This window comes from Ochotona curzoniae, unplaced genomic scaffold (assembly GCF_017591425.1).
Source record: "Ochotona curzoniae isolate NIBS_2020 unplaced genomic scaffold, NIBS_Ocur_1.0 contig_1014, whole genome shotgun sequence".
Classification (NCBI taxonomy): Eukaryota; Metazoa; Chordata; class Mammalia; order Lagomorpha; family Ochotonidae; genus Ochotona; species Ochotona curzoniae.
In genome coordinates, this window is record NW_024464920.1 from 30,886,175 (window position 1) to 30,907,217 (window position 21,043).

At 44.0% G+C, this 21,043-nt stretch overlaps 1 protein-coding gene across 2 annotated transcripts in view; it reads right to left on the reverse strand.

Moving 5' to 3' along the window:
* HELB (DNA helicase B) overlaps positions 1-18,309 on the reverse strand; it is a 39,720-nt gene extending 21,411 nt beyond the window's left edge. The window contains exons 1-7 of one of the 2 annotated variants that reach the window (XM_040982220.1): positions 17,811-18,309; positions 16,464-16,874; positions 15,198-15,370; positions 12,077-12,955; positions 4,390-4,567; positions 2,977-3,118; positions 797-951 (exon numbers count right to left, since the gene is read on the reverse strand). In XM_040982220.1, the coding sequence (XP_040838154.1) occupies positions 797-951; positions 2,977-3,118; positions 4,390-4,567; positions 12,077-12,955; positions 15,198-15,370; positions 16,464-16,874; positions 17,811-18,000 (2,128 nt within the window). In that variant the 5' untranslated portion in view covers positions 18,001-18,309. The remainder of the gene's footprint in view (positions 1-796; positions 952-2,976; positions 3,119-4,389; positions 4,568-12,076; positions 12,956-15,197; positions 15,371-16,463; positions 16,875-17,810) is intronic. The other variant, XM_040982211.1, reaches the window with a different exon arrangement.
* Between the last annotated feature and the right edge of the window lie 2,734 nt (positions 18,310-21,043).

A 21,043-nucleotide genomic window follows, 5' to 3' on the forward strand; every position in this document is an offset into this window, starting at 1 on the left:
GAGAAACGAGGTAACTACAATTAATCCTCAATGGTAATCATTTAAATCTTTGCTACCTCAATTCTCAGTGAGCCATTACATTGCTTTTTTAAAGTTTGATCAGTTTATAACACAAATAAAGATTAACAGGAGTTCATCTATTTAAGTAAATTAAGTTGTAACAGCTATTTAATAACATCTATTATTCCCAAGAAATTAACAATTACATAACAGTTTGTATTTAATGAATGCCTTCCAATCTCACAAGGCAAAGCCACTAAGATTCACATCTTACAGAGGAGTTACGTGCATGACATGCGATGTGCTCACATCCTGCTCCCTTCTCCACTCTGTCAGGTTGTCATCCTACCACCCAGAACTAGACAGCACTTGTCCATTTTATAAACCAGAACTGTTATAAACTCAACATGACAATTTGGCATCCATTGTTTTTGTCTCATGGATGCACTGAAAGCAAAAGTACTTGGTCTTCTAATTGCTCAGGAAAAAAACATTTCACTAAGATTTGTTTTCTTCTAATTGAACCTGGATTACTGGGGCTTTGCATTATTTTAAAGCAAATCATTAACATCCAATTATTCACTCAATAAATGCTGGATCTTTGCTATGTATGTTAAGAGTTTACTCCTTTACAAGGAAGGTGATCTTTGGGACAAAAAGTTAATTTATTTTTGGTGCCTGATTTTCATTTAGCAATAGGTAACTTTGCCATCACAAAATTGCAACTAGTCATTTAATCACTTATTACAAAACTGAAGCACACCTAAGCCTACACATCACACAGGTTTCTACTTACAAGAATGGTGGCTACTTCTAGATAACTGAGAGCAGCCATCTTCTTCTGGGAGTTTGACAAAAATGAATGTCTTGTGTTGCATGGAGATAGGGAACGTGGGATTATCCGTAACAGGTACTGCTGCATCGAAATTTGGAAATTGGCGTCTTGAGATTCTTGAATAAAAATACATACACCAAAACATTACCATTGAAAAATGTCTTCATAGATGAGCAGAGCTAATGTCCTTACAATAAATAACATCTTAATAGATAATTAATAGGAAGAAAAGACCACCCAGACATGCATTATAAACAGCATATGAACAGTATTAAAGACCATAAAAGACCATTTAAGATCAAGGCACTATATTTAGTCATCTGTCCCTAGTTGATTGAAAGCATCATGGGGGGAAAATGATCCGGGGATTTACAAAGCAACTCTGACAACTTGTCTTCCCTCTCTCCAAACCAAAAAGAACCACACGAGGCAGGTATCATCATCCCATTTCACCTGAGCAAGCAGGTGTGCAAGTCCAGGGGTTACCAAAGGTCACACAAGAAAGCAGGGAGAGGGGAAGCAAACATAAGCCTAAGGGTTCAATACTCCTTTCCATCTGCATTCATTTTAACTAGTCAGGGCCTTTTCCATACACTGACAGCACAAGATATATTACATCCATGCTCCAATCTTCCAAAACAGGTCCGAGTAAGCACATCTATTTGTTTCTACTGCCTCGTCATCCTTCTTTCACTTTTATATTCCCAGATCAGCAAATCACATCAGAAAACAGGACGGCACTGAGGCCTGGTCACAGCACAGCTTCTTCTCCTCATTATCTGGAAGAAGACGGACTTCCCACACAGACCTACCACATGCCTGGCGACCAGGGAGGGCTGTGCCCAACCGCGTCATCTCCAACACTTCCCAAGCAAGAGATAAAAGAAGGGAGACTGGGGAGAATGTGGATATCCCAGGCTTCATCTTTGGGGATCTTAAGATTAACTTCAACCAACCCCTGCTTTGCTTCTGACTGGGAATCTGCACTACAGTCTCTGCAAACTGCCATGGCATCTCACACGGAACCTGCACAGTCAGCGACTAACGCTCCTCCCGCATCCTGACACCCAGTCGTGGGTGCAGGGGGACATCGAGAAAGGCGTTACATGTCCTAGTTTCAGCTGACATCCAGTGAAGGGGGTGCTCAGACAAAAACATTTGTTTAGAGACAGTCAAACTCAAAGGTAATTTTTAACCTGAAGAATGAAACAGTTTCTTGGTATTCCAATGTCCCCTAACATCCAGACATTTCAATATTTGCATAAAGGTCAAAAAAAGCAGCATTTACAGTTTACTAATAAATGGATTTTATTAAAAGCAAATGCCTGCACCAGTTGGGGATCACAAAAATTGACAAAAACTGAGGGGAAAACGATGGTTTCTTTTCCACTTTAAGGGGAATACATCTGTACCATCAACCAGACATGAAGTATCTCATTTAGTTTTTGTGCTTTTGACTTTGTCCTAAGAACATTAAGGAAAATTGCATTCCCAGTTCTCCCTTGAATTCAAACAAATGCCATTTCCAAGTCTCTCTTCTGCTTGGATTTACTGCAATCTCTCAGTTTAATCCAACTTTAATCCATATGCTGTTGTCCACAGCACCTGCTGGACTGGAGGATCCAGGATCCCCACAGCTACCAGCGTTCACAGATGCTCAACTCTCACACAAAACGATGCGGCCTTTGCCTGTAACAGGCACATCCTCCCCGCGCTTGAAATCATCTAGAGGTTACAAACAATCTCTAATACAATGTAAATGATTTGTGAATGGTTGCCAAACTGTATTGCTTATGAAATAATGACAAGAAAAAGGTATATAGATGTTCAAAACAGACATTTTTTTTCCAAATATTTTCAACCTTAGGTGAATGCAGAACTTGGGGACACAAGGGGCTCCTATGTACACGTTTTAAGAAAATGCATCCATCTTTAATTAGCTGATATTAGCTGATACTCAGCCAGAAATTTAAAAAAAAAAAAACACTATTTGATTTTTCTAACTGTGGACATAGGTATATAGTTTAAGGATAGAATGTATTTATTAAAATATACAATACACATTCTAACTTGAAAGCTAATACTTGTTGCTATCAATTTCTAATACAACAGGGAAGAGATGCACATTTCAGTTAGCTTACCTTGTAGCGTTGTCCACGATTAGCTGAGATTCTGCTCTGTGGTTCGTCTTCAGCTCAATAGCACAATTTCTTGGCTTCAGAGTCTCAAAAATGTCTTTCAGCAAGTTACCAGGTTCAATACTGGGTAACTGCCTGACATCACCTAAGAGGAAAAACACAGACTTAGCAGGTTTTAAATAACTAGAAATCTACAAATTAGAATTATTGTATGTATATTCATATTTATTTCTCCTCTTCAAAGGGTACTGCCATTACAGACTTAGAGAAAAAAAAAGACCAAAATATCTGTGAAACTATTTTAAAACGTATTTATCTAATTCCTAACAATTATTTAGCTAAAAATTCACGTTATACAGTATAAGACATAGAAATAACAGTAATAGCACAATAAGGTAACAAGTCTAAACTGAGATCTATTTTAAACAATATATCCACAAAACAGACCTTAAATAGCTTCTTGAAGCCGTTTACTCAATCTGGCTCAATATTTTACTGAACACCAAAGAATCTATAGCATCAAATACATAAAACAACTACATAAAATTTAAATTAACTAAATGCATTGGGTAGCAAATCCCAGTAACCTAATGACAACGTTTTGCACCATTAAACGTCTTTGCTGTGGAAGTCACTCAGCACGGTGGCCAGTTCTCCACTTCGAGTATCCACATTCCATGCTCGAGTTCCCGGAGTGCCAGTCCTGCTTCAGGTGTCACTAACGTGTACTCTGGGAGACAGCAGCTGGCGACGCCCTGCTACCCACACCAGACACTCACAGTACTTCCCAGCTCTGGACTTCCGCCTCGGCCAGCCCAGGCTGCTGCAGGAATCGAGGGAGTGAATCAGCACACAGATTTCCATCTCTGCGTGTCTTTCAGATAAAATAAATACCATTTTTTTCTTTGCTTGAAATAAACAAAAAACCCCAGAGACCAAACAAGTCCCAATGAGTGACAATACTCAAGCTATTAATAACATCGATTGCTTATAAAATATTCTGAAAGATTTGAAAAGTAGTATTTATATACAATTTCAATCCTCAAATTGCAATTTTATTTTTTCTCCATTACACCCCATGGTTTCCAGGCCATGACAACCCAACAAAACCTGACAGAATCTCCTCATAATCTCATCTAGCAATTTTGTCTCCCCACGTTAGATACATCCTGATTTACTCTGTTCCTAACAGCAGGACTCTTTAATAACCGTCCTTTTGGTGATCAGCAGTCAACTTTCAGAGGTGGTCTCACCCACATCCTCGCATGCCAGCTGGGTGCCAGCCAGTGGAGTCCCCTTACGGGCCCTGAGCAATGCTTCTCTGCCTTTAGAAATGGTGCCATGATACGGAATGCACAATCTATGAACTATGTGCTCTGAATTAAATATCAGAATCGCAACAAGATTTTCACTTACCAAGGATAATAAGTTTAGACAGTTTGGAATGCTCACACAATAAATTTAAAACTGACTTGAAGATTCCTACAGACACCAAACTCCCTTCATCCACAACCAGAACTCTAACAGACGAAAATTTCCATGGCTTATTTTTGGATACCGAATCTTTCTTCCATAAATAGTAGCTGTAATTGACCTAAAAGCAAAGCATGGCAGGTTAAGAAAATTTTAATGCAAAACTTTTAGATGAGAGATCAGGAAAGAGAGAGAAACACAGAGGGGAAAGGCTAGGGCAGAGAACTTACAAGTTATCGGGGTAATTGCAAGAGGCAGATTAAATAAGCAGACCAAAACATCGCTTCCCAGAGAGAAGTATATTTAATGAGCTTCACACATAACACCCTTCACTTTTTTCATCATCTGTGACCAAAGAGACCTTGCTATTTTCTCCTACTTACAAATACACTTTTTTTTTTTTTTTGGCTTCTGAAATATCCTCTTCTCCCAATTATATGACTCCATTTGGGAAACAGAAGGCTGATTTCTCAACCTGAGAAAAGACTACTCTTTCTTTCAACTATTTTAAACTTCCTTGCCACCTCAAAATTTTAAAGCCACTATCCTGGGCAGTGATCCATGCCAGCCACCAAGACGCAGCTTTGCAAGTTTGTATGCCAAATCAGTGTGTCTGAGGTTACGTCCTGCCAGCTTTCAGTTCCAGCCAACGGATGCCCTGGACGACAGCAGGTGGCAGCAGGTCACTGGGTCCACATCACTGCCATGGGAAACCCAGACCGAGTCCTGGCTCTCGCTTCGGGCTGGCCCAGCCCTAGCTGCCGGGGGAATTCAGAGTAATGCAGCAAGTCAGAGCTCTCTCATCTGTCTCTCTGTCTCTCAAATAAACAAGATAAACAAAAACTTCAAGCAAACAAACCACCAAAATAACAACAGCTCTTTATTACAGAGATAACACAATTTATTATCATAATTATTTCAAAGATTTATTTTACTTTTACTGGAAAGGCAGATTTAAAGAGAGAAAGATCTTTCATCAGCTGGTTCACTCCGCAAGTAGAAGCAATGGGCAGAGCTGAGCCGATTTGAGGCCAGGAGCCAGAAGCCAGATGCAGGGTTCCTAAGCTTTGGGCTGTCCTCTACTGCTTTCCCAGGCCACAGACAGGGAGTAGATGGATGGGAAGTAGAGAAGCCAGAAAACAAACCAGCACCCATATGGGATCCCAGCTCTTGCAAGCAATAGCCACTAGGCTATTGCACTGGGCCCATAATTTGTTATTTTTAAGATATAAATTAGAAAAGCATTAGCTATAAAACTTTAGCTAGAGAATATTAGGCATTCTAGAGTGCATCATTCCAGAAATGCTTCCTCGTGGTTTGGACATATCTACTTCCATATACAGAGACAGACAGATGTGTGTATCCACAGATTGTTAGTGGTAGTATAATATCCTCATTTAAGTTTTCAACACATCTCTTAAGTAAAGCCTTCATATTTCCCACCCAAATACACCAATTCTCTTCAACAAAATCTCCAAGTCTCTCTGAATCCTTGTCTTACAACAGAACATGTGGAATTGCCTGTTTCCTTTTGCTTATCTCAGAAATGCTGGACCGACACGTCCCAGTGTGCTTCTAGTGCTCTCAGCTAAATAAAGACCCTCTCCGAGGACCTCGGTCACTCGACTAGCTTCTTAGCCTGATCTCACCACACACCGAGTCCAAAACGGATTGCCAAATACAACACAGGACAAGAGGAGAGAGTTCTGGGGCATGGGTGGCAGCCAGCCAGTTGGTCGCTGAGCAGCGCCCGTTAACTACTCCAAGGAGGAAGTCTCCACGCGCTCAGCCACTAGCAGTTTCACTCCACCCTGCAGGGCTGACTGGGACTGAGCACTGGCGGGGCTGGAGCAGGCAGGCTGCATTGCTTTGCTTTCTTCCCCTGCCCTGCCTGTGGACAGCATCACGCTTGGCGTCGAAAAGCCATCCAGCGCGCCTCTATTCTGCGCCTTCCAGGACACTTGTGTGAGGCAAAGGAGAGAGCTTTGTACCCGGCAGTGATGGCAGTTCGGGGGCATTAGCACCAGCACTGCATCCACACACCACACGTGAGCAAGAAGTCACCTGAGCTTCCAGAGGCTAACGCCGGAGGCAGACCGTCAGACGATTCATTCCCACTCCGGGAGATCTGGGTGGTGACCCCACTACTCCTGTGACACCAGGACGGTAACAATCTGTCCTGCATTTAACGATGCCACTGGAACCCATCCAGTACGCATAGCAAGGAATGTAGCTGTATTTTACCTCTCTATGCCCGTATCCTACAGAGTAAAATCTCCAGTACATCTGGTGGTTTTCCTGTAGAGTTGGAATATAGTTCATAAGTCCTCTAGTCACAGGATTCAGACGACTGGTGTTACAGGCCACAGCACCAGCTGGACTCTCCTGGTGGGACATGAGGAGGGGTTTCTCCGTATCGCAGTGTCCTAGGGCAAAGACCTTTGGTGCCAAGAGCTCTGACGATACCCAGGCTTGCGAGCAGAACAGGGAAGCGAGCAGAACAGGGAAGCAAGCAGCCTTGCCCCCAACCCCACTCAGTGAGGCAAACTCGGCAAGCTAGGGACACACACACAGGGGGTCCAAGCACCATCTCAAAACCACACTTCTTTCCCTACAAACTGCAGCAGACTAAGCCCCAGTGTCACAGATCACAGATCACACGGATTAAGACAAAAATCATTCAGAGATTACACTCTTGGGATCACCTAGAACCAAAGCAGTAAGCTAAATGACATCTTGTATTTCAGCTAGACTATAAACTTTTTTTGTAATTTATCTTTTTTATTGTAAAGGGAGACTTACAAAAAGGAAAGAGAGAGAGAGATGATTGATTGATTCCATCCATTGGTTCACACCCCAAATGGCTGCACCTGCTGGAGCTGAGCTGCTTCAAAGCCAGGGCTGAGAGTTTCTTCCAGATCTCCCACTTGGACATAGGAAGCCATGAACTTGAACCCTACTCCACTGCTTTGCTAGGCCACAATCAGGGAGCTAGATCAGAGGTGGAACAGCCAGGACACAAACCAGTGCCCAGAAGGACACTGGGACTTACAGGAAGAGGATTAACTACTTGAGCATGCTAGCCCTTACACCAAAAACCCTTTTACCATTAAACCTACTCCATAAAAAGAAGGGTCATGGGGCTGGTGCAGTGGTCAAACATGCCAATCCACCACCCACAGCGCCTGCATCCCACATGGGCAGCAGTTTTAGTCCCAACTGTTCCACTTCTGATCCAGCTCCCTGCTGGTGGCCTGGGAAGGTGATGGAGGATGGCCCAGGCCCTTGGGAATCTGAACCCAAGGCAGCTCAGCTCCTGCCATTGCAGTCATTTGGGGAGGGAATCAGCAGACGGAAGATCTCTCTTTCCGTTTCTCCTTCTCCCTGTAAATTTGTCAAACAAACATAAAAAGGAGGAGGAGGGGGGGAAGAGCCAGGTGCGCCGCCATGTTCATCCAGGTAGGCTGCTTCACCTGTGGCAAGATCGTGGGCAATGAGGAGGATGCCCAGCTGGGGCTGCCGCAGGCCTGGCACTCCGAGGGGGATGCCCGGCATGCCCTGGGCCTGAAGCGCTACAGCTGCCACCACATGCTGCTGTCCCATGTGGCCCTGCCCAACCACGACTGAGACGCTGCTCAAGCATGTGCCCTTGGACAGGTGACTACCGGCCGGGGCCCCTGCTGTGCCCGGACATGGCCCGTCCACATCCTGCCTGGGCCCCTGCTGTGCCCGGACATGGCCCGTCCACATCCTGCCTGGGCCCCTGCTGTGCCCGGACATGGCCCGTCCACACCCTGCCTGGAGCTCTCCCCGGGAGGGGTGGGGGGACACCGGTCCCCATGGGCACTGGGTCACCCGAGACACATGCTGCCCAATGAGGTATCTGTAGAAAAAAAAAAAGGAGGGGGGAGGAAATTTGAGATGAAACATTTAATCCTTTAATCCATGAAATTGACAAAATGATGGAGCTTTAACAGCAAAATAGATCAAGGAAAGAATTTCTGACCTTGAGGATAAGAATTTTGAGATAACCCAGAGAAAAATAAACAAGATATACACAAAATGAGACATCATTTTAAAATGTTCATATTACACGTATTACTGAAGGAGAAGGCGGCATTGAGAATCTTTTAAATGAAATAACACTCGAGGCCCAGCGCAAAGGTCCAGCTGTTAAGATAGCACCATCTGGGCCCGGCACGGTAGCCTAGTGGCTAAAGCCCACCTTGCATGCGCCAGGATTCCATATGGGTGCCAGTTCATGTCCTGGCTGCTCCAGCTCCCATCCAGCTCCCTGCTCTTGGCCTGGGAAAGCAGTGAAGGATGGCCCAAGGCCTTGCAATCCTGCAACCATGTGGGAGACTGAGAAAGGTTCTGGCTCCTGGCTTCAGAAGGCCTCAGGGATTGTGGCCACTGGAGGAGTGAACCAGCAGATGAAAGATGTTTCTGTAAGTCTGCCTTGCCAAGAAAACTTTTTAAAAAAAGGAAAACAGTTAAAAATTCCCCAGGTCTTGAAGCGAACATGGACATATCAACACAAATAGCTCAAAGAGCCCCAACCAGGCTCAAAAAAAAAAGTCTTCTCCAAAACATATCAACAAACTGTGAAATGTTAAAGGAGAGAATCGTAAAGACAGCACAGATACAGCATCTCAGCTGTGCACGAGAGAAATGCCAGCGTAGCTTGAGGATTCTCCAGCCAGGTTTCTCTTCAGAAACCATACAGGTTATAAGAGAATGGAAACAGAGTCCGGGTCCTAAAAGACAAACTAACTTTTATCTTTAAGGATAAAAGATAGAAACCAGAACTCTATCGAGCAAAGTGCTTATTGATAAATAGTGCAACATTAAGGACCTTCCAAAACAAATTCAAAGAGTTTCCACCACCCATTTAGCCTTACAATGCTGCTTAAGGATGCACCACACACAGAAATGGGCAATGATAACCACCATGATGAAAGAACATGAAGAGAAAAAAATCTCCTAGTAAAAGCACAAAGGAAATTCAAAGCAAACAATGAAAACCTTTATGGAAAAAATAAGACCTACTCATAACTTTTCAGTAATAACCCTGAATACAAATGGCAAATTCTCCATTCAAAAGGTACAAATTGGCTGAATGATTTTTAAAAACAGGACTCATCTAATTGCTGCCTAAAAGGAACAAACCTCACCAAAAATATATACATAAACTGAAGGTTAAAGGATGGAAAAAGATATCCTAAGCCACCAAAAGCTAGCAATTCTAGTATTAGATAAAAACTTTAACACAGAGTTAAAGGAGACAGGGAAGGCCATTCCATAACAACTATGCAATCAGGTCAACAAGATGCCTGCAGTTTATGTGCATGCACACAACGCCAGGGCGTCTGGCTGTTTGAAACAAGTGTAAATCAATCTAAACAGACACGGACTCTAAGACAATAATAGTGGGGGCCTTCAGCACCCCACCTTCATCAATGCACAGGGCAACTAGACAGAAAACCAACAAGTACATGATACAACTAAGCTATGCTTACGGGCCAGATAGACCTAATACATCATTCCACAAACTCTAGAACAGACTATGCTAAGCCATAGAGCAAGCCCTGGCAAATCCAAAAAAACTGAAACCATACTATGTATCTTGGTAGGATCAATAGAATCAAAATGTCAGTATTAACAAAAGCAATTTACAGATACAGTGCAATCCCAATACCCATAAAATTCTTCTGAGATCTAGAAAAAAAATAGTGAAATGCATAAGGAATCACAATAAAAATCCCAGATAAGAACCCACACATCTACAGCCAACTAACTTTGCTTTCTTCTAAATTTTATTTTTACTTTTATGGTGCAATTCCATAGGTTCAAACTAATTTTTAACAAGCTGAAATCAATCCAGATAGAGGGGAGGATCTCATCAATAAATGATATTGGGAAAATTGGATCTAGTAAGAAACCTTTGACACCTTAACCTTTTACAAAAATCAACACTAAATGGACCATGAGTATATAAAGCACAGCCGGAAACCATTGAATTACTAGAGAAAAATATCATGACATTCTGATGACACAGAAAAGACTCCCAGGTGCACAGGTAGTCAAACAAATGGGATTACATCAAACTAAGAAGCTTCAGTACGGCGAACTGCTCACAAAGTGAAGAAACAGCCAATAGAACAGGAGAAAATATTTGCACAGTTTGCAACCAATAGAGGATATTCAGAATCTATATAGCTCTCCAGAAACTCAACAACAGTCAAGAAATAGGCAAACAACATGAAAAGGCATTTCTCAAATTCAAACTGCTAACGGACATAGGAAAAAAATGCTCAAGTTCATGAGTCATCAGGAAACTGTGCGCTCACTTGGGGAGTGAATCATCAGACGGATCTTCCTTTCTGTGTCTCCTCCTCTCTGTATATCTGCCTTTCCAATAAAAATAACTCTTAAAAAAAAAAAAAAAACAACAATGAGGCTTCATCTCATCCCAGTTAGAATGGGTGTCATCCGGACCCAGTGCCGTGTCGCCTAGCGGCTAAAGTCCTTGCCTTAAACGCACCAGGATCCCATATGGGCGCCGGTTCTAATCCCGGCAGCCCTACTTCCAATCCAACTTCCTGCCTGTGACCTTGGAAAGCAGTTGAGGACGGCCTAAAGCCTTGGGACCCTGCATGTGACCCAGAAGAGCTCCTGGCTTCGGACTGACTCAGCTCCAGCCGTTGCGGCCACTTGGGGAGTGAATCATCGGACGGAAGATCTTCCTCTCTGTCTCTCCTCCTCTCTGTATATATCTGACTTTGCAAAAAAAAAAAAAAGTAAATTTTTACTGCTACATTGTAATGATCTGTGATTATAATCTACATATGGATGAAATAGTCACTTTTTACTCAATTCATAGCTGTCCTCTGAATTCTAAACTTTGCTTTTCACTTATCATTCAGTGAAATATTAAGCCTTTTTACTTCAATGTAAATGCAAAATGTTATCTCAAAAGTTAAAAGAATGAGAGAAAAAGGGAAGGGTGGGAAGAAAGGAAAGAATGAAGGGGAAGCCATTGTGTTCTTAGAATTGTATCTCATCTGCTAAATATTGAAAATGAAAACTATTTCCTAGAAAAATACCTAAATAACAGATGATTTTGCACAGATTTGCTTCCTGACACTAGTTCCTTTCTCATTTCGAACCAGAGCCAGAGTCCAGGCTGGAGATTCGGACTAATGTGCTCTACATGACGAGGTACCACAAAGCAGGAACTAGCAAGTATTCAACAGATCCTGTCGTCTCCCCTTTCTTTCAGGGGTGCTGGTCCAAAACCCATATGGATGTTACAGCCAGTCTAACAACCCAGGTGGCTACTAACTGACCCCCGGGAGGGACGTGTGTACATCACTATATACTGCAAAGAGGGAAAATTCTTACTCAGGACAGCACAAGAATTCATCATACTATTCAGAACCGGCAATTCATGTTTTGCTTATTCCTAGAATTTTCTATGAAAAATTTTCAGACTCCAGTTAACTGCAATCAGCAAATGAAACCTCAGACAGCAACACCGGGTAATGATGTAAGGAGCAGTGATGTAAGGAGAAAGTCTGTCTTCAAGTCAAGCATTTCATCTACAGGACTGAATGTCAAAGGTTTTTACCTGATACAGGGTGTAAGCAGGAAGACCAGTTTTCTCTCTGAGTAAGCCCGTCGCCTTCCCCGTAGGTGCCGTGAGCAAAACTTCTATAGCCTTGTCTGCCTTTTGCTGACTTTCCTCAGTAAATGTATTCCATTCTTCTGGGACACCCTGATCTTGCTCAAAATCTTTACAAGCATTTTTTACTTCTCTTTCTTCCAGCTGCTCTATATACTTAAAAAGACGGCTAACAATTGTGGTCTTCCCACAGCCACCTTTCCCACTTATGACTGTCACAGCGTTGGAGCAAATCATTTCCAAAGCAGCCACTTGATCCGGATCCAGATGAGCCTCGTTTGCGTCTACACTAACGTCATCTTCACCATCATTCCCAATGCAGCAATCACTGTCCTGTCTGCCCGCTGTGTCCACAGAACTTTCCAGTCGTGTGTCATCAGGTTTGCTTTCATCTGTTGCATCATCACGTTCAGCATCCTCAGGTTTGATGGTGTGAATAGATGCAAGGACCTTCTTGACGTCGACATCTAAACACCATGGAGGTCTCTTCATCAGCTCACATATGGAGGAGGCAATGCCCTTTTCCGCCTGGTAAAGGTCATAAAGAAAGACACGGCCTTTCTCAAGGATCACCACGCCGATATCCTTCAAAAACTTCAGAGACTCCCAAACATCCTGAAAAGACATCTGCTTTGACAATTCCAGGTTTAAACCAGCTTCTTCCACACACGTGTGCCCGTGTTCTTGACATATCTGCTTCAGCTTAGAGTATATGATCAATGCGTTCTTCTGCAAATCAGTCATCAGCCGAAGAAGAGGGCTGCACTGACGAAATGCCATCCAACTTGCCTCACACTGCACAAGCCTCAATTCCAGGTAGGTTATCTTTAAAAAAAAAAAAAAAAGCCAATTTGACATATTTGTAAATGTTGGTGGGTGTTATTAGAATTGCATTCAAAATTACCTTATTTGATAACAATGCTTTTAAAGGTTTGTTAATTTGTTCGAAAGGAAGAGTGGGACAATGAGTTTTTCCATCTGTTGGATCACTCCCCAAATGGCTGCAACGGTTGGGGTTGGGTCAGGTGATTAGCAAGAGTTGAATTAGAAGTGGTGAAGTTGGGGCGTGAGTGGCACCCAAATAGGATGCTGGCATCGCAAGCAGCAGTTTAATCCATTGTACCACAATGCCGGCCCCAATAAAAATTAAATTCCACAAGGTAAGTATTGCAACTACACTTAGGGAGAAAAACTACATGCCTAAACACACCCACATTTTTCAGTTTGTTGCACTATGATAGAGATCTACAAAAATTTGAAACTATATTTTATTAAAGCAATAGGTTTTTTTTAATATTTATTTTTGCTTATGTGAAAGCCACAGTGACAAAAGGGGCTGCGGGGGGCGGGGGGAGACGTGGAGAAAGAGATTTTTCCATTTGCTGATTCACTCCCCAATGACCAGAATAGCTAATGCAAGGCCAGGTTGATACCAGGAGCCAGGAACTCTATCCTGGGTAGCAGGAACTCAAGTGTTTGGACCGCCTTGCACTGCTTCCCTGGGAGGATGAACAGGGAGGCGGATCGCAAGTGAAAACAGCTGACGACTAGAACTGAAGCAGTACTCCAATACACGATGCCAGCTTCCCAAGCACTAGCTCAAACTGCTGTCACACTGCCAGCCCCTACCTGTAAGTTTAAAAGTCAAATAACAGATGTGGGCATTAGGGCCAGCGGTTGAGACACCAGTTAGGCAGAACATGTCCTACACTGAAGTACCCAGGGTGGCGTCCTGACTCTACTCCAGACCCCAGCTTCCTGCTAATACAGATCCTGGGAGGAGGCGGGCGATGAGCTGAAGTGGTTGTGCTGCTCCTATGTGACACCTGGGCTGGGTTTCTAGCTTCCAGTTGTAGCCTGACCCAACTCCAGCTGGTGTGAGCGTTCGAGGGGATGGAACAGTTTCTCTCTACCTCTCGCTGCAAAAATTTAAAAATGAAACAGTTAAATAGCACAAGGCTTACCATAAAGAAGAACCTCATGCTTAATCCTTTTCCAGCCCTTCTACAGCCACCATTTTAACACTTCAGTTATTTCTTTCAGAATCTATCTTATTTCAAAATACTGTTTATACCATTCCTCGTTAAAAACAAAACAAAAAAAATTAAATCCTGATTATCAACTCCCAAATTATGGGAGTCTTTCCCTATGAAATTGCTCTTCCTCTCTCTTTTTAAAGATTTTATTTTTATTGAAAAGGCAGATTGACAGAGAATAGGATAAAGAAAGACATTCCATCTGCTGATTCACCCCCAGCTGGCTGCAATCCCTCCAGCTGAGCCAATCCAAAGCCAGCACTCTTCCAGGTCTCCCACACGGGTACAGGGCTCCAAGGCTTTGGGCCATCCTCTGCTGCTTTCCATGGTCACAAGCAAGGAGCTGGATGGGAAGTGGAGCAGCCTGGACACAAACTGGAGTGCCCAGTGCATGCAAGGTAAGGCCACTGAGCCAGTGCACCGGGCCCACATCATTTCCTATCACTTTGACACGTTTCTCCTCCACCCATCTTGTGTGTGTGCATGAATATATATTTCTGCTAATCTGTTTTGGCTAGACAGGCACTTACTGTTCTTACATAAACAGGGTATCCGGTGACATGAAGAAACAAGTGTCACGATGAACAGTGACGATTTCTGTGCTAAATGTGGCATGCACCAGGAAATTCATGTCTGCCTATCTTTCTGGCTTGTTTAGCTTTCTAAGTGTCTATCAACAATTACACTCAAGGACTACAGGGTTTTTAAAGAGGTAATTAAGGCCAGGTGAGATTCTCACTTCATGGACGAGAGCACTCAGAGGGGCCTGCATCCAAGGTAAGCAATGTTTTCATACAGAGGAAGGAAGGACACAGCCGTCACTTTGCTGTACTAGTTCCCACTGACTAACTTGCTAACTTCATACTTGCATAAGCACCTGGCAAGCAGAGTTTATTTTCTACCACGAAAAGAACAATGCATCGACACTGAGGCCTACACAGAATTTCTCCCTCTTACAGAGATGCAAAAATGTTGAGGTTGTTCAACGCAAGATTGGTAATTGGTAAATGTTGAGCAAGTGTCTTACTTACTCTTCGAAATCCAAGCTTCCACGGATTGGAACCCAAAATCCCTTCTATCTTGTCCAACACTTCTTCTTTAGAGTGTGAGCTGATCAGCTGTTTAAAATGTCGAGGCAAAAGAACTGGAAGGAATTCCATTATTTTTGGAAACTGCAATCCTATCATCATATATTTATAGGGATCTACAAGATATCACCAGAAAATAAGATAAAATTAGCCCATAAGATGTCTGATAAGATTTTCTCAGCACAATTATCTCAAAAATTCAAATCAGATTAGTAAGTCTATTACAAAGGGAAATTGGTACTTTGACAATTATTTTCGAACACAACTGGTTTCCACTGAGTTTAACACTAAAAATATTATTTAAATGCTTACACAACAAGTTCTCAGTCTTTCGTTTTCACTTGCATTAAAAATTTTCAGAATACTATACAAACGTACATTTAAATTTCAGCATTAGCACATCATTTATATATTAACCTTTTAAATTGTTCTTTTTTTAAGATTTATTTTATTTTTATTGCAAAGTCAGATATACAGAGAGGAGGAGAAACAGAGAGGAAGATCTTCCATCTGATGATTCACTCCCCAAGTGACCCCAAAGGCTACTGCTGTGCTGATCCGAAGCCAGGAACCAGGAGCCTCTTCCAGGTCTCCCACATGGGTGCAGAGTCCCAAGGCTTTGGGCCATCCTTCACTGCTTTCCCAGGCCACAGGCAGGGAGCTGGATGGGAAGTGGAGCTGCTGGGATTAGAACTGGCACCTTTGTGGGATCCTGGCACATTCAAGGCGAGGACTTTAGACACGAGGCCACGACCCCGGGCCAAATTGTTTCTTCTGACTAGAACAGTTACTCCAGGGGCAAGTGTCCAGTGCATCAGCAAGGATGCCACTTGGGATGTGACAACTATATCAGAGGGCTGGGTTGGGGGCCTGGCTTTGCATCCAGTTCGACCTCACTGCTAATGTGCACCCTCGAAGGCTGTAAGCGGTGGTCCAGCTGCTCGGGTCCTTCCTTCCCTGCCTTCTTTATCATAATAAGCAACTGCCTAATGACTCCAGGTGATCCCCATAAATACAAAAGTTAGAGAAACAGAGTCACACTTTCAGACTTGGGAAGTTACCAAAGGAATCTTACTCAATCCTTTCACCACACTGCTTCTAATAAAATACATGCTAACATACAATACTCAATATTCTAAACAACCCAATCACTAAATGCCACAATTTCACTCAAACACAATGATAAAAAAAAAAAAAATCACACTTAACCTGTCCCTTCCACAGGAAGACACGGCTCGTGGTCGGGTGCTGGCTCTCCCTCTTCACTCTGCACAGGTGGGTTGTCTTCTTTCCTTTCCACTTTCCTCTCGAAAGTTCTAAGTTTTTCCGTAAGATTTTCAAAGTTTAAGTCTTCATAGCTTGAGTCTTCCTCTACCCACTTCAGAAATCTACCTATCTTATCACTGGTTACCTGACACTCAGTAAGGAAGAGGGAACATATTTCTTTTTGATTTGGTGGGGACATATCAGTCTGTAGGAAATAAGAAGGAAGTCCCTGAACTCTGTAGTTCGCTGACCCCACAGGCTTTGCCCGCACCTTCACCCTCCACCAAACACCTGTAATGGGAAAACGTCCAAACGCTTTACATTTCTCCTGTGTGCTTTCATTTAAAATTATAACTAAAAAGAGAGAGAAATAGAAAAAAGTTAGATATTTCAAACCCCAGCTCAGAGCCACTGCACTTCATGGCCCCCACTCCCTCCCCTGCCTTTCTGTGTACCTTCTACTCCACCATAAGCCCTCTACCACAGGACAGCCTTTCCATTCGTCGTTCTATTCCAAGGTGTAAGCACAGGACACGGAAGAGGTTTGCTGTTCCACCTCTAAAATCAGCTCGCTCGCTCGCTCTCTCTTTCTGCTACTCCAAGCTCGACTACTACTTTCCTTCAAGTGGGCTTTTAAAAATGCCCGGGGCCCTCCCAGCACGGGGCCGATTGCACAAGTCGCTCCACCTGGCTTAAAGGGGCTCCTAGATGTTTGCTGCATTTATTACAGAACTCAGCTTTGTTTTCCCGCTTGCAGGAACTTACCACCTTCTGAAGTTTAACTGCGAAGTAACACTGTAACTACTTCTGGGATACTTTGCTTTTAAATGGTAAGCTGGCCCAAGACAGCAAACCCTCCACAAATCACCTGCGCGTTTTTTTATTTAAACCTACACAGTCTAACTACACGTAGCTATTTAAACGTAACTTCAACTCTAGCCCCTCGGTCGCTCTAGCCTCCACGTGAGGCCAATGGCTGTTGTGCCGGTAAGAACAGAAACACAACACTGCCGTCAGTCCCCAAACCAGTCTGCACGTTACCCATAAATACCAGCCACAACGTGTGCAGAAGAAACTACACAACGTCAATACGAAGCGAAAGGTTCCCGAATCAACCAAGCATTGGCACGTGACTATGAGAACTTGAAAAGGAAAATGCTAAATCATTATGGATTTTGTTGACGAGCCCTCTGTTAGCAGCAACGGGACGCTCGCTCAAGAACAAGCAAAGTGAGACTCATTTCCTTCAAACCTCCAAGCCCTTCTCCCCGGGGTCCCGCGCTCCCTCACCGTGGACACCCCCGGGCAGGCTGCCAGGCTTCAAGCCTCCGCCGCAGAGCTCCTCGGCGTCCACAAAGCCCTGGTCCTCATCCTCCTCCGCCACCTCCAGCAGAAAATCATCGTCTACCTCGGCGAGGTCCTTGAGCGGCAGCAGAGGCCCCTGCAGTTCGCGCAGGTGCTGCCCATTCTTCCTGGCCATTTTCACCTGCCGGAGTTCAACCCAAACAATTCCAGGCGCATGGCGGGCACGGCCAATCAGCCTCGCGTCCCGGAGACTGGCCGCTTCCGGGCACGCCCCGGCACCGTGCGCCCCGCGCGCAGGGGCGGAGCGGCGGCCGAGCTCCGGCCGAGCTCCCGGCACCGGGCCGGGCGAAGGGCGAGGGCGGGCCGGGCCGCATCTCCGCCCAGTCCCCCGCAGCAGGACTATGAGACCCGCCTCCTGGGAGCTCCGGTGGCGCCAGTTCCAAAAGCGTATCCCACAGGGTCCACGAGGAGGAAAAACCGTGTCTGCTTTAAACTGCAAAAACGAAAGCGTAGCAGGCGCCCTTCGGAAGCACACAGTTCGCCCCCGCAAACACGGAGCAGTGAAGTTCCGATCCGGACACCACTCACCTTGGTAGCTCTGGGACTCTCAAGGATACAAGAGGGGAGGATGACCCAGAGCCTTAGCACCCTGCAAAGGCCTGGGAGATCCAGAAGGAGGTCCTGGCTTCAGATCAGCTCAGCTCTGGCCATTGCAGCCACTTGGGGAGTGAACCAGCAGATGGAAGATCTTTCTGTCTCTCCTCTCTGTGGGTCTGACTTTCCAATAAAAATAAAAATAATAATAATAATAATAAAATAAATCTTTAAAAATAATAAAATTTTTAAAATATTCACAAGCAAGTTTGAAGGGCCTCCCATTTAACCAAATTTAGGGAAATCTGAAGAGTCATGGCTGCACTTGACTATAATATGTTGAATTAATAAAGATTGATATCTCCAGTGTACATGATACATCCCAGCTTCTAATAAAAGTAAAGTACTTTAAAAAGTACTCACTAAAAAAAATAATAAGGAATGGCAGAAAAGTGCCCATTAATAAATTTATGAAGAAATTCTAAAGTGGAAAACACCATTTGTAACCCCTTCTGTAATACCTGATTGACCAGAATCAAAAAGCTGATCCCCCATCACCCAGGATCCTCGGTTCAAACAAGGATAAGGGACGATTCTAAACACACAGGAACTGATCACCTGGCGACAGCACATTACAAAACTGCAAAGGTTAACCCTGCCTATACGGCAGACACACAGGTAGGTAGCCCCTGCATCAGGGCACCAAACAGTGGGATTGACAATGGGACCCAGATAACGCGGTGTGTTCCCTGCTAAGATGCAGCAAGGTGTACAGCTACATAGTCAGCTGTGAAAGAGTTTTGGCAAAAAAAACAAAAAAACAAAAAAACAAAAAACTTGAACCTGATTAAGACTATAGAGCAGTATTTTGCAGTAGAAATATAATGTGTTCCTAGTTAAAAAAAAAAAGGATGTGATCCACACACGTAAATTTGCAACAAGATAAATGCAATTAGACATCATTGTGCTTAGTGAAATACAGCAATCCCCAGAGATAAATGCCATGCTTTTTTCCACACTTTTCACTATGTGGTAGCTAATACAGAGAGAACAAAATATGTGTAAGTGAAATTAACAACTTGGGATTTGACCCTTGTCTGTAGCCCATGTACATTTTTTTAAAAAAACTATTTTTACTGGAAAGGCAGAGATACAGAGAGGAGAAGAGACAGAGAAGAAGATCTCCCATCTGCTGATTTTACTCCCCAAGTAGTCACATCGAGCCAGAGCTGAGCTGATCTGAAGCCAGGAGCTTCCAGGAGCTTCTTCCAGGTCTCCCTTGTGGGTGCAGGGCCCCAAGACTTTGGGACATCCTCAACTGCTGTCTCAAGGCCACAGGCAGGGAGCTGGATGAGAAGTGGGGCCACCGGGACATGAACCGGCACCCATATGGGATCCCGGCACATGTAAGATGAGGACTTTAGCTGCTAGGCCACCGTGCTGAGCCTAGTGAGTGATTTCAAAGAGGGGTTCCTTCAAAAGTTAGCAGGACCTACATGCCGCTTTGCCTTTTCAATCCTTCTTCTCTCTCTTCCTGGAAGTCAAGGGTGACAAGCGGGAACTCCAGGAGTTGTTTTGGGTCATCAGGAGAAGTTGAGGATGACAGAGCCGAATTACAGCAGGGTTTCAGTGACTGTACGACTGCTGCTCTCACCCTGGAGCTGCCAACGTTGGCAGGAGACAAGAGACCCTTGTGCGTCCAAGCCACCATGACTGCCAGGCACACACAGTCCCTATTCCCTCCCAGGGGCTTTGCCTCTCTCCCTACCCATGTCTGTAGCCCATGTAGCTCATGAGAAACAGGGGTTGTTTCACTTTCTGCATGTTGAGTATTTTAGCATTTGGTGTAGCATGCATCTGGTGATTGTAAGTGAAATTGAAAGTACGTTATCATTAAAGTTAAAAGGAAAATAAGAAAGGTGAGAAGGAAGAGAGGCTGGGATGTATCATGACGTTGCTATCATTTCGTGTAAGAAATGCATAAGATATCTCTATATAAATAAATGCATTTAAAATTAGTTTTGAATTGCAATGAGCAAGCTGTAACTGTTTCTTTGAGGATTAAGGACTTATAAAATAAAAAAATACAATAAAATATTTTCATTACTCAAGAAAATGAAAAAAACAAAGATTTCTAGTGGCCACATTAAAAAGAGAGAGAGAGAGAGAGAGAGGTGGAGCTGGCATCATGGTATAGCAAGCCTGAGATGCCGACACGCTGTGTGAGCCTGAGTGTGTGTCACAGGTGCTGCCCCTCCATCCATCTCCTTCCTCACGGCTGGGGAAAGCAGCAGAAGACAGCCCAAGATCCTGGGCTCTGCCAAACATGTGGGAGACCTGGAAGAAGATCTTGGCTTCAGCCTGGCCCAAGCCTCACTGTTGCAACCGTCTGGGGAATCAGTGGATAGAAACCCTTGCTCTTTCTGTCTAGCTCTTAAAATAACAACTAGAAGGGCCTGGCATGATGGCTCAATTGGCCAATCTCTGCCTTGCAAGCAATAGGATGCCATATGAGCACCAGTTCAACTGCTCTACTTCCCATCCAGCTCCCTAATTGTGGCCTAGGAAAGCAATGGAGGATGGCCCAAGGCCTTGGGACCCCCGCACTGCATGGGAGACCCAGA